A 14,821-nucleotide genomic window follows, 5' to 3' on the forward strand; every position below is an offset into this window, starting at 1 on the left:
TTAAATTGAGATATATTATGGCACTTCCTATATGCCACATATGCTTTAAGAGTATGTTCCTGGCTATGAGTTGATAATTATAGAGTAAGGTGACAGGTACGTGGGAATTCATTATACTATGCTCTTTACTTTTGTATATTTAAAATTTTTCATAATAAGACATTAAAAATAAAGGTTCACTGTATTTCACTTTATTCACTTTTAAGGTTCACTTAAAGGTGACTGTTAGTCACTCAGTCATGTCTGACTCTTTGTGACCCCATGGACTACAGACCTACAGACGCCTCTGTCCATGGGATTTCCTAGGCAAGAATACTGGAGTGGGTAGCCATTCCCTTCTCCAGGGCATCTTTCAGATCGAACCCAGGTCTCCTGCATTGTAAGCAGATTCTTTACCATCTGAAGCACCAATGAAGGTATAAAGGTAGCTGTGCAAATAAACAAGGTGTGAAATTCAGCAGGGTAGGAGAATAAATGGGAAGGGTGGGGTGAATTTTCTATTAAGACAGTGTCAAAAGATGGAATACAGTAAAATATGGAAATGTTTTAGAATCTATTTTAAAAATACGAATTTGATGTAATTAGGATATGGTAAAGGGCTTTAAGAAAATCAATGTGAATTAATCAGAAAGATTACTGAAAAGAAGGAATTAAAAAGAAATTAAAAATCAGGAATCAAAAAAATTTTAATTTTAAATTTCTAAGAATAAAGTAAAATTTAAAATTTTTACTCTACATCTACATAAATTAGGAAATAAGTCCTTTAAATAATCAGCTCCTAAGCTGTTAGGGAAATGATCAAAATATTTCTAGTGTGTTGATATGAAATTTCAAGATATAATCTAGTACATTTAACTGAAGAGACAGGGATTAATGGGGCAGGGGTAGGGGTAAGGGAGCAGAAGGCTTTTAATTCTTCTTTAAAAATAACATACAAAGTAATCTAGTGTCAACTGTATAAAATCTAATCTCAAGATTAGTAGAATATTTTGTTTTCAGTATCTGAATGGTCTCTTTTCCTGCTTCTGCTATACAAAAGTGAGAGAGTAAGTTGAAAAACTATGGGAAATTATTTTATCAATAACCTGTGAAAAGTAGAATCACAGAACTAATTACTCATATCTAGCAAGTAAAAACACGAAACAAAAGAAAAAATTTTAGAAAGCAAGTTGCTTTGAAGTTTTAAACCACACAAATTCCCAAAAAGGGTACTGAATCTAAGACAAGGGTAAGAACATTTGTAATTACAAATAAAGTTTAGGGTGAAGAATAAATTGTTATGACATCAAAAGGAAGCACATATGTAACATACATAAAAGAGAGAACAGTACCAAAATCAAACCTATATACACATTACTCATATTCAACACATGTTATGATTTTGCCACATTTGCTTTATCTGTCCCTGGTGTGTTTTTTCTTTGCTAACCTCATCAGTATCATTTTACACCTTAGTCATAATCAAATATCCCCAACTGTCCCCCCCAAAAAGTCCTTTTACAGTAGCTTTGTTTGAGTCAGGATCAAAACAAGGTTCACACAGTACATTAATGTATGGTTCTTGAATTTCCATTAATTTAGAGTAGTGCTACTCAAAGTGTGGTCTAAACTGGTGGCAATTCAAGAACTAATTGTAACTTACCAGCCCAAAAACTGTTCTCAATCTACAAACTCTTTGTTACAGGTCAACAAGATACATTCAGAAAAGGAAAGTAAGGACTGAGAAACTTTCATAGCAAGCTGACACTGTCAAGACATCCTAGCTCATGGTCAACAGACCCATTTCCTGAACCAGCCTCACCCTCCCATAGTAAGTCTCACATGACCTGAGCTGCACGCTAGTTTTCCTCACTAGAACAACATGCTGCTTGCTGCCTCAAGGATATTTTTAAAACAAAACCCAAAAAAACCTGGTTCTTAATTCTAAATAATTAGAAATACAATCCTCCTCCTCACTTCTTAACCCTACCATCAACTTTATAAGGAAACTGGGTCAGTTGTCCTTTAGAGTTCTAGATTTTTCTATTTGTTTCCCATGGTGTCAATTAACTTGGTCCTCTATCACTTGACTTCCTTGATTGGTTCTATTTGGGTTCATATTTGGTGGCAAGAATATTTCATAGACTGTGGTCTGTGATACATGTTATAAAACTTCAGAAAGTACATAATATCTGGATACCCTATTTGGGGGCTTTCCTATTGGCTCAGATGGTAAAGAATCTGCCTGCAATGCAGAAGACCAAGATTTGATCCCTGGGTGGGGAAGATCCCCTGGAGAAGTAAAGGGCAACCCACTTTAATTCTTGCCAGGAGAATTCCATGGACAGAGGAGTTTGTTGGGCAATAGTCTATGGGGTCACAAAGAGTCGGACATGACTGAGCAACTAACACTTTCACCCTATTTTCAGCAAAGCTAAGATCGATTACTAGGTTCAGATAATGATAGCTCAATCCCTCTTTTGTAAATTCCACATTAACTTTTCATCTAATGTTTTCACCTACTAATTACTATTGACTAATTTCTTTCATTAGGGACTGAAAAGTGGTGATTTTCTAATTGAAGTCTGTTTTCATTCCAATCCCAAAGAAGGGCAACACCAAAGAATGCTCAAACTATTGTACAATTGCACTAATTTCACATGCTAGTAAAGTTATGCTCAAACTCCTTCAAGCTAGCGTTCAATAGTATGTGAACCAAGAACTTCCAGATGTTCAAGCTGGATTTAGAAAAGACAGAGGAACCAGAGATCAAGTTGCCAACATTTGTTGGGTCAAACAGAAAGCAAGAAAATTTCAAAAAAAACAACTACTTCTGCTTCAAAGACTATGCTAAAGCCTTTGACTGTGTGGATCACAATAAACTGTGGAAAATTCTTAAAAAGATGGGAATACCAGATTGCCTTGCCTGTCTCCTGAGAAACCTGTATTCGGGTCAAAGAAGTTACAGTTAGAACTGGACATGACTCTAAAATTGGGGAAGAAGTATGACAAGGCTGTATATTGTCATCCTGCTTATTTAACTTACATGCAGAGTACATCATGTGAAATGCCAGGCTGGATGAATCACAAGCTGGAATCAAGGTTCCTGGGAGAAATATCAACAACCTTAGATATGCAGATGATACCACCCTAATGGCAGAAAGTGAAGAACTAAAAAGCCTCTTGATGAAAGTGAAAGAGGAGAGTGAAAAGGCTGGCTTAGAACTCAATATTATAAAAACTAAGATTATGGCATCTGGCCCCATCACTTCATGGCCAATAGAAGTAAGAAAAGTGGAAGCAGTGACAGATTTTCTTCTCTTGGGCTGCAAAATCACTGTGGATGGTGACTGCAGCCATTAAATTAAAAGACGCTTGCTCCTTGGAAGGAAAGCTATGACAAAAAGCTAGACATCATATTAAAAAGCAGAGGCATCATTTTGCCCACAAAGGTCCATCTAGTCAAAACTAAGGTTTTTCCAGTAGTCATGTATGGATATGAGAGTTGGAAAATAAAGAAGGCTGAGTGCTGAAGAATTGATGCTTTGGAATCATGGTGCTGGGGAAGACTCCTGAGAGTCCTTTGGACTGCAAGGAGGTGAAACCAATCAATCCTAAAGGAAATCAACCCTGAATATTCATTGGAAGGACTTGATGGTGAAGCTGAGGCTCTAATACTTTGGCCACCTGATGTGAAGAGCAGACTCATTGGAAAAGACCCTGATGCTGGGAAAGATTGAGGGCAGAAGTGGGTGACAGAGGATGAGGTGATTAGATAGCATCACTGACTGAATGGACATGAATCTGAGCAAACTCAAGGAGATAGAGAAGGACAGGGAAGCCTGTCATGCTGCAGTCCCTGGGGTCACAAAGAGTTGGACATGATATAACGATTGAACAACAATTGCCCTTTTTATGTTTATTGGAAGTCTAGAGGAGGGGGGGAAATTTCACTTTTCAAATTAGGCTATTTAGTTACCATGAAATATAGTTCATACAGGACATGCAGGATAAATGCTTATTTCTTTTCCTTTAACCAACAATTTTCAGACCAAGGAGTTGATGCCCTAGATACTCCCAATGGTGTCCAACGAGTTAGGTTTGGAGTCTGTTCTGCTCCTCTCTGTCTGCCTGTTGTCCCTCTCTCTCTCTCTCTCTCGCCCACTCTCTATCCCCCTTCCTTCTCTAACATTATGAGCTCATGGCTTTTTTAAATAACAGAAATACCTTCGAGATATAGAGGGCTGGGTTCCAGACTAACAATAAAGCAAATATCACAATACAGTGAGTCAAACAAATTTTTTGGTCTCCCAGTATATGTAAAAGTTATGTTTATACTATACTGTAGACTATTAAGTGAGCAATAACATTAAGTATAAAACCACAATATATAAACAAAAAATACTTTATTGCTAAAAAATGCTAACCATCATCTAAGCCTTCAGCAAGTCATAATCATTTTGCTGGTGGAGTGTCTTGCCTTTATGTTGATGGCTGCTGACTCATGATGGTGGTGGTTGATGAAGGTTGGGATGGCTGTGGCAGTTTCTTAAAATAAGACAACAGTGAAGTCTACCACATCAATTGACTCTTTCACCAATGATTTCTCAGTAGCATGCAGTGCTGTTTGATAGCATTTTACCCATTCCCTGGTGGTCCAGTGATATGACTCCATGCTTTCATGTTCATGACCCAAGTGCAGGATCCTACAAGCTGCACAGTGTGGCCAAAAAAATAAAAATAAATAAATAAATTGGAGTCTGTCTTCACAAACCCTGCTACTGCTTTATCAACTAAGTTTATATAATATTCTAAATATTTTGTTGTCAGTTCTTCACAGAATCTTCACCACGAGTAAATTCTATCTCAAGAAACCACTTTCTTTGCTCATCCATAAGAAGCAACTCATCTTTTCAAGTTTTATCATGAGACTCCAGCAAGTGAGTCACATCTTCAGTCTCCACTTCTAACTCCAGTTCTCTTGCTATTTCTACCATATCTACAGTAACTTCCTCTACTGAAGTCTTAAACCCCTCAAAGTCATCCATGAGAGTTGGAATGAACTTCTTCCAAATTCCTGTTAATGTTGACATTTTGATTTCTCCCAATGAATTACAAATGTTCTTCATGGCATCTAGAATGGTAAATCCTTTCCAGAAGGCTTTCAATTGACTTTGACCAGATTCACCTGAGGAGTCACTATTACAGACTTATGAAATGTATTTCTTACAAAATGAAACTTGAAAGTTGAAAATACTCCTTGATCCACGGGCCACAGAATGGATGTTGTATTAGTAAGCATAAAAACAATTTTAATCTTGTTGTACATCTCCCTCAGAGCTCTTGGGTAACTAGGTATGTAGTCAATGAGCAGTACTATTTGAATGAATCTTTTTTTCTGAATGGTGTCTCAACAGTGGGCTTAATATATTGAGATGCTATAAATAGATGTGCTGTCATCCAGGATTTTTTGCTCCAGTTATAGAAAATGGGTAGAGTAGATTTAGCATAACCTAAAGGACCCTAAGATTTGCAGAACGATAAATGAACACTGGCTTCAACTTAAAGTCATCAGCTGCATTGCTGCTGCTGCTGCTGCTGCTGCTGCTACTAAGTCGCTTCAGTTGTGTCCGACTCTGTGCGACCCCATGGACTGCAGCCTACCAGGCTTCTCCATCCGTGGGATTCTCCAGGCAAGAACACTGGAGTGGGGTGCCATTGCCTTCTCCCATCAGCTGCATTAGCCACTAACAAAAGATTCGGTCGGTCTGTTCTCTGAAGCTTTGAAGCCAGGCATTGACTTCTCCTCTGTAGCTATAAAGTCCTAGATGGCATCTTCTTTCAATAGAATACTGTTTTGTCAACACTGAAAATTGGTTGCTTAGTGTAGTCACCTTCATTAATGACCTTAGCTAGATCTAGATAACCTGCTGCAGCTTTTACATCAACACTTGCTGTTTCACCTTGCACTTTTTTGTTATGGAAATCGTTTCTTTCCTGAAACCTCATGAGTGAAACTCTGTCAAGCTTCAAACTTTTCCTCTGCAACTTCCTCACCTTTCTCGGCCTGCAAAGAATTGAAGAGTTAGAGCCTTGCTCTGGATTAGGTTTCAGCTTATGGGAAGTTGTGGCTAGTTTGATCTTCCCAACCACTAAAGCTTTCTCCTTAGAGAAAAGCAGTTTCACTTTCTTATTGTTCATGTCTTCACTGGAATAGCACATTTGATTTCCTTCAGGAGCTTCTCCTTTGCATCTACAACTTGGCTAACTGTTTCGTGCAAGAGGCCTAAATTTTGACCTGTCTCAGTTTTTGATATGCCTTCTTCACTAAGCTTAATCATTTCCAGTTTCTGATTTAAAGTGAGGCAATGCTTACTTTCACTTGAACACTTAGAGGCCATTGTAACATTGTTAATTGGTCTAATTTCAATATTGCAATGTCTCAGGGAATAGAGAGGCCTGAGGAGAGGGACAGAGATAGGGTAATGGCCAGTCAATGGAGCAATTAGGACACACACATTTATTAAGTTCACTGTTAATGGGCAGGGTTCGTGACACTCCAGAATAATCACAATACTAAATCAAACCTCACTGATCACAGATCACCATAACAAATATAATAATAATGAAAAAATGTGAAATACTGTGAAGATTATTGAAATGTGACATAGAGACATGAAGTGACCAAAGGATGTTGAAAAAATGGTACTGATAGACTTGCTCGACACAGGGTTGCCACAAACCTTCAATTTGTAAAACATACAATATCTACAAAGTGCAATAAAACAAGGTAACCCTTTAATGGGTTTCAAACAATTGCATTCATTGCTATTTACCATCTTCTGCTCTCCTTTCTTATTGTAGAAAATTCAGAATAATGTATCAGTGTGCTGTGCTGTGCTTAGTTGCGTCCAACTCTTTGCAACCCCGTGAACTATAGCCCTCCCAGCTCCTCTGTCCATAGGAATTCTCCAGGCAAGAATACTGGAGTGGGTTGCCATGCCCTCCTCCAGGAGAATCTTCCCAACCCAGGGATCCAACCCAGGTCTCCTGCACTGCAGGTGGATTATTTATCATCTGAGCCACCAGGGAAGCCCAAGAATACTGAATGGGTAGCCTATTCCTTCTCCAGGTGATCTTCCTGACCCAAGAATCTTACCAGCTGAGCTACCAGGGAAGCCCCAATATATCAATACTACAGTATATAGTTTTCATATAGTTTTCTGAAAACCTAACTAGAATTTCATTCAGACCAATCCAGTATACTTGGTGCTAATACACTTTCATAAAATTTTCTGAAAACCTAACTACAATTTCATTCATAGCATTATTTATCTAACAAAAGACACTGAAAATTTTAATCAACCACCTAAAAATGATAATCATACAATAACTGTCCACATGCCAAAAACTACGCTGAACTTTTAGAATGCAAATCTCATTTAATCCAAACAACAACCATGTTAGGTATTATTGTTATTCCTATTTTATAGGTAAAGAAAATGAAATTTGGCTACATTAAGTAAATCGTCTAAAATCCAGATAGTAGAGGACTATGGTAAAGGAAATAATGGTAGAGCAAGGATTTGTACTCAGGTCTATCTAACTCTGAAGCCTATGATCTTAACCACTATCTTTAATATCTGATACACCATCACATTAAACAATGGCTCTTAGGAAGAGTGTACCAACCTCCTGAGGGGTTTGGAGATGTTAGGAGTAGGAAAACAAAAACAGTCCTGACCAAATGCCAATAGAATTAAGCCCCACCAAAAAATACTGATTTAGAAGCATTCTCCTTAATCTGCATACCTCCAGATATGAAAAACTAGGACATTTTGAATATTTTAAGAAGTTTCTTTCTTTTAAAATTTTAAATTATTTATATGTTTCATTCACACTGTTTTTCTCATCAACTCTGAAGAAATAATGATATTTTGCCTTACCTAAAATGTTGAATTACACCAATTCTCTAAACATTGAAAGATAAAATGCTGCTGCTGCTAAGTCACTTCAGTCGTGTCCGACTCTGTGCGACCCCACAGATGGCAGCCCACCAGGCTCCCCCATCCCTGGGATTCTCCAGCAAGAACACTGGAGTGGGTTGCCATTTCCTTCTCCAATGCATGAAAGAGAAAAGTGAAAGTGAAGTCGTTCAGTCGTGCCCGACTCTTTGTGACCCCATGGACTGCAGCCCACCAGGCCCTTCTGTCCATGGGATTTTCCAGGCAACAGTACTGGAGTGGGGTGCCATCGCCTTCTCCAAAAGATAAAATGGGTGGTACCAAAGTGGTTTATGAACAAACCTGAAAATATGAGTGACAGTATACATACTCTTTAAAGAAGTCTCTTTATATAGGGATAAACAAAGTTCTTTTTAAAAATGAGGGGCAAGAAGGGGCAGAGCTGCTGCTGCTGCTGCTAAGTCGCTTCAGTTGTGTCCAACTCTGTGCAACCCCATAGACGGCAGACCACCAGTCTCCCCTGTCCCTGGGATTCTCCAGGCAAGAACACTGGAGTGGGTTGCCAATCATTTCCTTCTCCAATGCATGAAAGTGAAAAGGGGCAGAGGGAGGCACTAAAAAGTTATATAAGAAACCTTTTGGGGATGATAGATATGCTCACTCTCATGATTGTGGTGAAGGTTCAAGGTCTGTACATACATCAAACTTATCAAATTATACACTTTAAATATGTGTAGTTTATTGTTTGTCAATTATATACCAATACAACTACTTTTAATACAAAAATTAATTTCTGGAGCCTAAAAAGTAAAAGTTTAATTATTGTTTCCAAACAGTTCCACAAAGCCTGAGATGTAATAAGGATGGAAGTTTTAAGGAGATAACGAAGTAACCGATTCACAATTTCCTTCTTAAATAGGGTATGCTGCTGCTAAGTCGCTTCAGTCGTGTCCAACTCAGTGCGACCCCATAGACGGCAGTCCACCAGGCTCCCCCATCCCTGGGATTCTCCAGGCAAGAACACGGGAGTGGGTTGCCATTTCCTTCTCCAATGCATGAAAGTGAAAAGTGAAAGTGAAGTCGCTCAGCTGTGTCCGAGTCTTAGCAACCCCATGGACTGCAGCCTACCAGGCTCCTCCGTCCATGGGATTCTCCAGGCAAGGGTACTGGAGTGGGGTGCCATTGACTGCAGAAATTAAGTAGCAAAAATACGAACATTCTAAAATACAGTAGAGAAGGATCTCTTTACCTGGAGTCCTTTATCCTAATTCAGATCAACAGCATGCATTGAAGCAAGGTGAGAAACCAGTCAACACCAGGCAGACACCCAATTCCAGAAGTCACCCACTGGACACACAGGGCCATGGCATGTGGGTTCAGTCCTCACTGTCTTTGGAAAGTATCTTTTTAAATTAGTTGCCAACATTTAAAAATTTAGATATTACCCTAAATCTTTTTTACTTTTCTTGGAAGATCTGGTAAACTCCTGGGCCCATGTTTCTAACCTGTCCTCAGGCCGAGCACTCTGGTCAGCCATAGGCCCCGACTCAGAGTCCACATTGTCTTGTCCCTAGCAGCTTGACCCAGTTACATTACCCCACCAGGTCTTCACAGACTCTTGAGTTTGCAATCCTTACCCTAAGGCTGTAAAGATTTTCTCTGATGAATGTTTTAGGGTTTTTTTGATAGTATCTATAGGCTCATGCCCACATTAAAGAGAAGAGTCCTTAATTAGAGGCATAATTCTCACTCCAAAGGGTAGGCAGCTTTTCTAACTCGGCAGAAAGTGGCAGCAAACAAGAAACTAGACTTAGCCATCCCCATCCTTGAAGTGGAGGCAAGGCCAAGAATAAAAACAAATCCTGGAAACCATCTCTTATGGCACTACTTTCAACAAATTCAGTGAAGAAACTTCTGACATATAATTCCCCCCTGGAGATCTTCCCCAAAGCCCCCCAACACACACACACACACACACACACACACCCAGCTTCCTCTCTAACCTTCCCCTCCACCACTCTACTAGGTCCCTGAAATGGTAAGGAATCTATTATTCAGCCTCTAGCTTAAGATAAAAGAAGAAATTCTTTTTTTTTTTAAGCTGGTGAAAGGGAAACTTCCCAAAGTATAATCACACAAATTATTACAGGATAAAATAGGTCAGAAATCTATTCTCATCCAATGAATAAACAACCAACATTTTAACCATTATATATCAGAAGCATTAACATCAAAATCACGAAGAAGACAAAGAAATCTGTTATTACTATTAACAGTTTTCTACTCAATTCATAAAAATAATAGAGAGAATATTACAAAGAAGGCAAGAAAAAACTCCTCATTTGTAGATAGCCTCATTCTACTTAGAATACACAACAGAAATTACCAAAAAATTATGAAAATTAGGAGAATTTAGTAAGATGAATGGTTACAAAAGTAATATATAAAAATTAGTAGTTTCTTTATATGTTGATAATAATTATAGAAGAAATAAGATTAGAAATTCAAACATAACAGAAAGCAAAATTATAAAATACTCAGCACCAAAAATAATAAAAGGTACTATTAAGATCATATTATCCTAGACTGAGAGACACCTTAAGGGTTTATGAACTGTCCCATCATTAACTTACAGAGTAGGGCTGGAATCTACCACAAGAAATTGACTCTACACTTTTGAACCCTGACATGAAGCCCGTGCCAAAGCTTAGCTGACATACCACCCAAGAAAAATCATGGCTTCTCTCCCCAGTGACAATCTGAACCTGATCAAGACCTGCATTTCCCTGGCCTCTAGTTCTGAATCATAAGAATCAGCCCAAAAATGTTCACATTTCTCAGATTTCATACAGGAAACAGAGACACAAGATTTCACCACTTTTTCACAAATCAGATAAAACATCAAATAGAAAAAACTTATTCTCTAAAAAAGGGATTTCAAAGACCTCTTAAAGAGCTTTAGGCAGAGAATCTTACTAAATATATGTGTGGAAATAAATGAGTATATAGACTTTTTACATTACTATTACTAAATAGAACCAAAAGAAAGAATATTTTGGAATGTGTTTATATTATTAAGAAATTCCCAAAGATACATGTGTTTATATTATTAAGAAATCCTCCAAAGCTATGGTTTTTCCAGTGGTCATGTATGGATGGATGTGAGAGTTGGACTATAAAGAAAGCTGAGAGCCAAAGAACTGATGCTTTTGAACTGTAGTGTTGGAGAAGACTCTTGAGAGTCTCTTGGACTGCAAGGAGATCAAACCAGTCAATCCTAAAGGAAATCAGTCCTGAATATTCATTGGAAGGACTGATGCTGAAGCTGAAACTCCAATACGTTGGCCACCTGATGCAAAGAACTGACTCACTGATGCTGGGAAAGACTGAAGTGGGAGGAGAAGGGGACGACAGAGGATAAGATGGTTGGATGGCATCACTGACTCAATGGACATGAGTTTGAGTAAACTCTGGGAGTTGGTGATGGACAGGGAAGCCTGGAGTGCTGCAGTACATGGGGTGGCAAAGAGTCGGACACAACTGAACGACTGAACTGAACTGAACAGTCCTCCATAATTCAGAATTTGTGATTATTTGACCATGGTTTGATGTCTGGATTATCTTTTCACTCTCTGGACAAAAGTAGTTTCCTAAGAAAATTAATAGAATAAACAAATGGTTTGAAGCACCACAGAAGCATCTGTTTACATTTAGATAATTAATATGCTAAGCACTCTTATCTATTAAATTAAAGCAGGTCACCTAAGGACTTTTCTAGATAATACTTCATTAGCCTAATTATAATGAGTATATATAGCTAAAGTAATAAAATGGACATCTGTTTTAAAACATTCTTCAATTTAAGCCTTTTACTAAATCAAACTAGCTTTCGTACATTACTTTCAATTACTGAGGTTTTAAGTGGGGAAAAATAAAAACCTCCATCGAAATAGAAAATAAAATTCTTACCTTTGAAGCTCTCCATTCCCAACCATCACCTATCTTCTGTGAATGTTTAATGAATTCTGAACAATAATGCTGGAATGTTTTTTCTCCAAAGAACTCATTTTCTTCCATACTAAATGAGAACTGAAATATAAAAACTAAGTATTAACATCAGCTGTGGAATGAATACTGAAAGGAATTCTGCTAATTCATGTATTTCTTTAAACAAACCAAAATTTGGCATGTACATTGGAAAATAACCCCAGAGCCATTCCAAAAAAAAAAAAGTGTTTTGTTTGCATCTTTCTCTCCCTATCCCCATCTTTTAATCAGGAAGAAAATGTGATCAACAAAAAAACTCAAAACCTAGTTTTTGAGTTGTAACAAATACATATCTATGGTTCAAAAAGTCTAGTTTGTCCATAAATTTAGTTTCAAGTGTTTATATTATCTCCCTTCTAAGTTAATGCTCCCAAACAACCTCCTCAGACTTCCTTCTCTATCTCCCACCTTAGCTCGTATATAAACAGCATGACAGTGATTAGTGGAGCGGGGCCATTCTTCCCACTTTATTCAAGTTCAACTCACTAACAAATGATGTTTCAAAGCCTAAAGTAACTGTTTCACAAGGTGTAAGGTTATGATCACCTAATTCATTATCTACTTTATTGATTCAGCAAATGTGACAAATCAAAGATTATCCATATATTTGTTACATAAATCTGTCCAAAACATGAAATACTGTTTATATAAAGAAAACTTTAGAGCATCTGAAAGGAAACTCACAGATTATATAGTTCCAGTCTCCTAATGAGAAAAGTTGGACCAAGTGAATGCCCACATTTTCTTTGTTAGTGATAAGCATCATCAGACAATTTAGCACTTGGTAACTGCTTACTATGTTAGGTACTTATGCTGGACACTTCACATTCCCACCTAATCTTCACACAACCCAATGGCTGTTGCTGTCTTCATTCCTCAAAAGAAAAAGGGAAAGTGATCTGTTCAAGAATGTAGTTGTTGTTTAGTCGGTCAGTCATATCCAACTTTTTTGCAACCCCACAGACTGTCACCCACCAGGGTACCATGTCCATGGTATTTCCCAGGCAAGAATACTGGAGTGGGTTGCCATTTCCTTCTCCAGGGGATCTTCCAGAACCAGGGATCGAACCTGCATCTCCTGCATTGGCAGGCGGATTCCTTACCACTGAGCCACCAGGGAATCTCAAGAATATAAATGAGGAAAACTCAAAGATGCAAATGAAGAAAACTTCGAACCCCAGTTCGACTCCAGGGCCAAAGATCTATCTATACTAGCTGATTCCCAGTACAGTGTTCTTTCTGACTATTCAAATTTACTATGACCTACATAAGAATTTGTTCATTCATCCAATAAACACATATCGAATTTCTACTAAGTAGTAGGCACCATGCATAGACAAAGGTTAGATACACAAAAATGAAAAAATATATAATCCTTGCTCTGTAAGAACTTATCTTGCAATGAAGGAGATAACCAGTAACAATAATTACAGTAGAAGCTTTCTTAACCAAGCACCACCAACTTGCCAGATTAAATGACACAATGTCTACTCCCTCTATAAAACACTGACTACAGCATGCTTATTATGAAGCATCTCTGCTCCTATCAGTTGAGTGTAAAGTTCACAAACCACATTCATGTATCATAAATACATACTTTAATGCAACACAAATCAGTAAAATGTAAGTAAAAAAAGATAACTGTTATTTCTATGATGTAGACTTTATAAAGACTTGGAAAGATGATAAAGGCAAGGCTTTATATGAAAATATATACTACTGAACTAGTTATAGACAATACAATTGAAAAGACTGACTTGGGGAAACAAACCAAGGATTCTGCACTCAGACTGTTGCACAAGTGGCTTATGTTCTTTCTTTTAAACCCAAACCAGAAATTTAGAGAATGCATTCCACATTCAGTATAATTAAGAATAAACAATGAATTCCAACCAAGTACCCACACTCAAAGAAAATGCCTTGGTAATACATGGGAAAACTGGCAAATTAATATATTTATATGTTTTAAGTTAAAACAAAATGTTTTAAGTACATAAGTATAATTTTTCTAATTCTAGCTTTAATCAAATTTTTCAATTAAGAGCTCACCTCTCAATTCTGATAGCACTGGAAAAAAGGACTTCAAGTTAAAGTATACAATGGAGCAATGCACAGATTATGATAGGCACAAGAAGAGTCCCTAACAAAGAGGGGAAGGTGTGGGAAAGTGTGTGGTGGGAGTGGAGTTGAATCTGTAAGGTATGTAGGAGTTTTTGCAGGGTAACTGTCAGTGAGTGAATCCCAGGGATTGGAAGAGTGGTCCACGCAGGGAGGATAGTGTGAACCAAGGTAAGTAAGGGTGTAAAGAACTGCAAGTTTGATGCCACCAACATGATAATAAGGTAAATATATGAAGAGGGACTTCCCTGGTGGTCCAATGGCTAAGACTCTGCACTCCCAATGCAAGGGGCCTGGGTTTGATTCCTGGTCAGGTAACTAGATCCTATATGTTGCAACTGAAAAAAGATCCTGCATGTCACAACTAAGACCCAGCACAACCAAATAAACAAATAAAAATATTTTGTTTTAAAGAGATAGGCAGAGAGTAAGGGCAGGTAGAGATAGTCAAATCCTGTGCAAATTGAATCCATCTGCACCCACTAATGGAGCAGAAATGGATGGAAAGGGCCTCAAAGATACCAGATAGACTAGTAATGAACTTCCTTGACAGGATGCTTGTGTGTCATGCCAGAGTTTGAACCATTTCCATAGGAAACAGAGAATCAGAAGTTAGAGCTGAAAAGTCAGAACAGTATCGGTGGTTGGGCTTTCCTTGTGGCTCAGCTGGCAAAGAATTCGCCTGCAATGTGGGAGACCCGGGATCGATCTCT

The 14,821-nt window shown here is 38.0% G+C and overlaps 1 protein-coding gene across 4 annotated transcripts in view; it reads right to left on the bottom strand.

Annotated features, from left to right (window-relative positions):
• The window catches only part of ATG10 (autophagy related 10), a 259,931-nt gene that overhangs the window by 230,823 nt on the left and 14,287 nt on the right, over positions 1-14,821 (bottom strand). For 3 of the 4 annotated variants that reach the window (XM_025292258.3, XM_006059351.4, XM_006059352.4), the window contains exon 2: positions 11,913-12,032. In XM_025292258.3, the coding sequence (XP_025148043.3) occupies positions 11,913-12,032 (120 nt within the window). Of the gene's footprint in view, positions 1-11,912; positions 12,033-14,821 lie in introns of those variants that run through there. The other variant, XM_006059354.4, reaches the window with a different exon arrangement.

This window comes from Bubalus bubalis, chromosome 9 (assembly GCF_019923935.1).
Source record: "Bubalus bubalis isolate 160015118507 breed Murrah chromosome 9, NDDB_SH_1, whole genome shotgun sequence".
Taxonomy (NCBI): domain Eukaryota; kingdom Metazoa; phylum Chordata; class Mammalia; order Artiodactyla; family Bovidae; genus Bubalus; species Bubalus bubalis.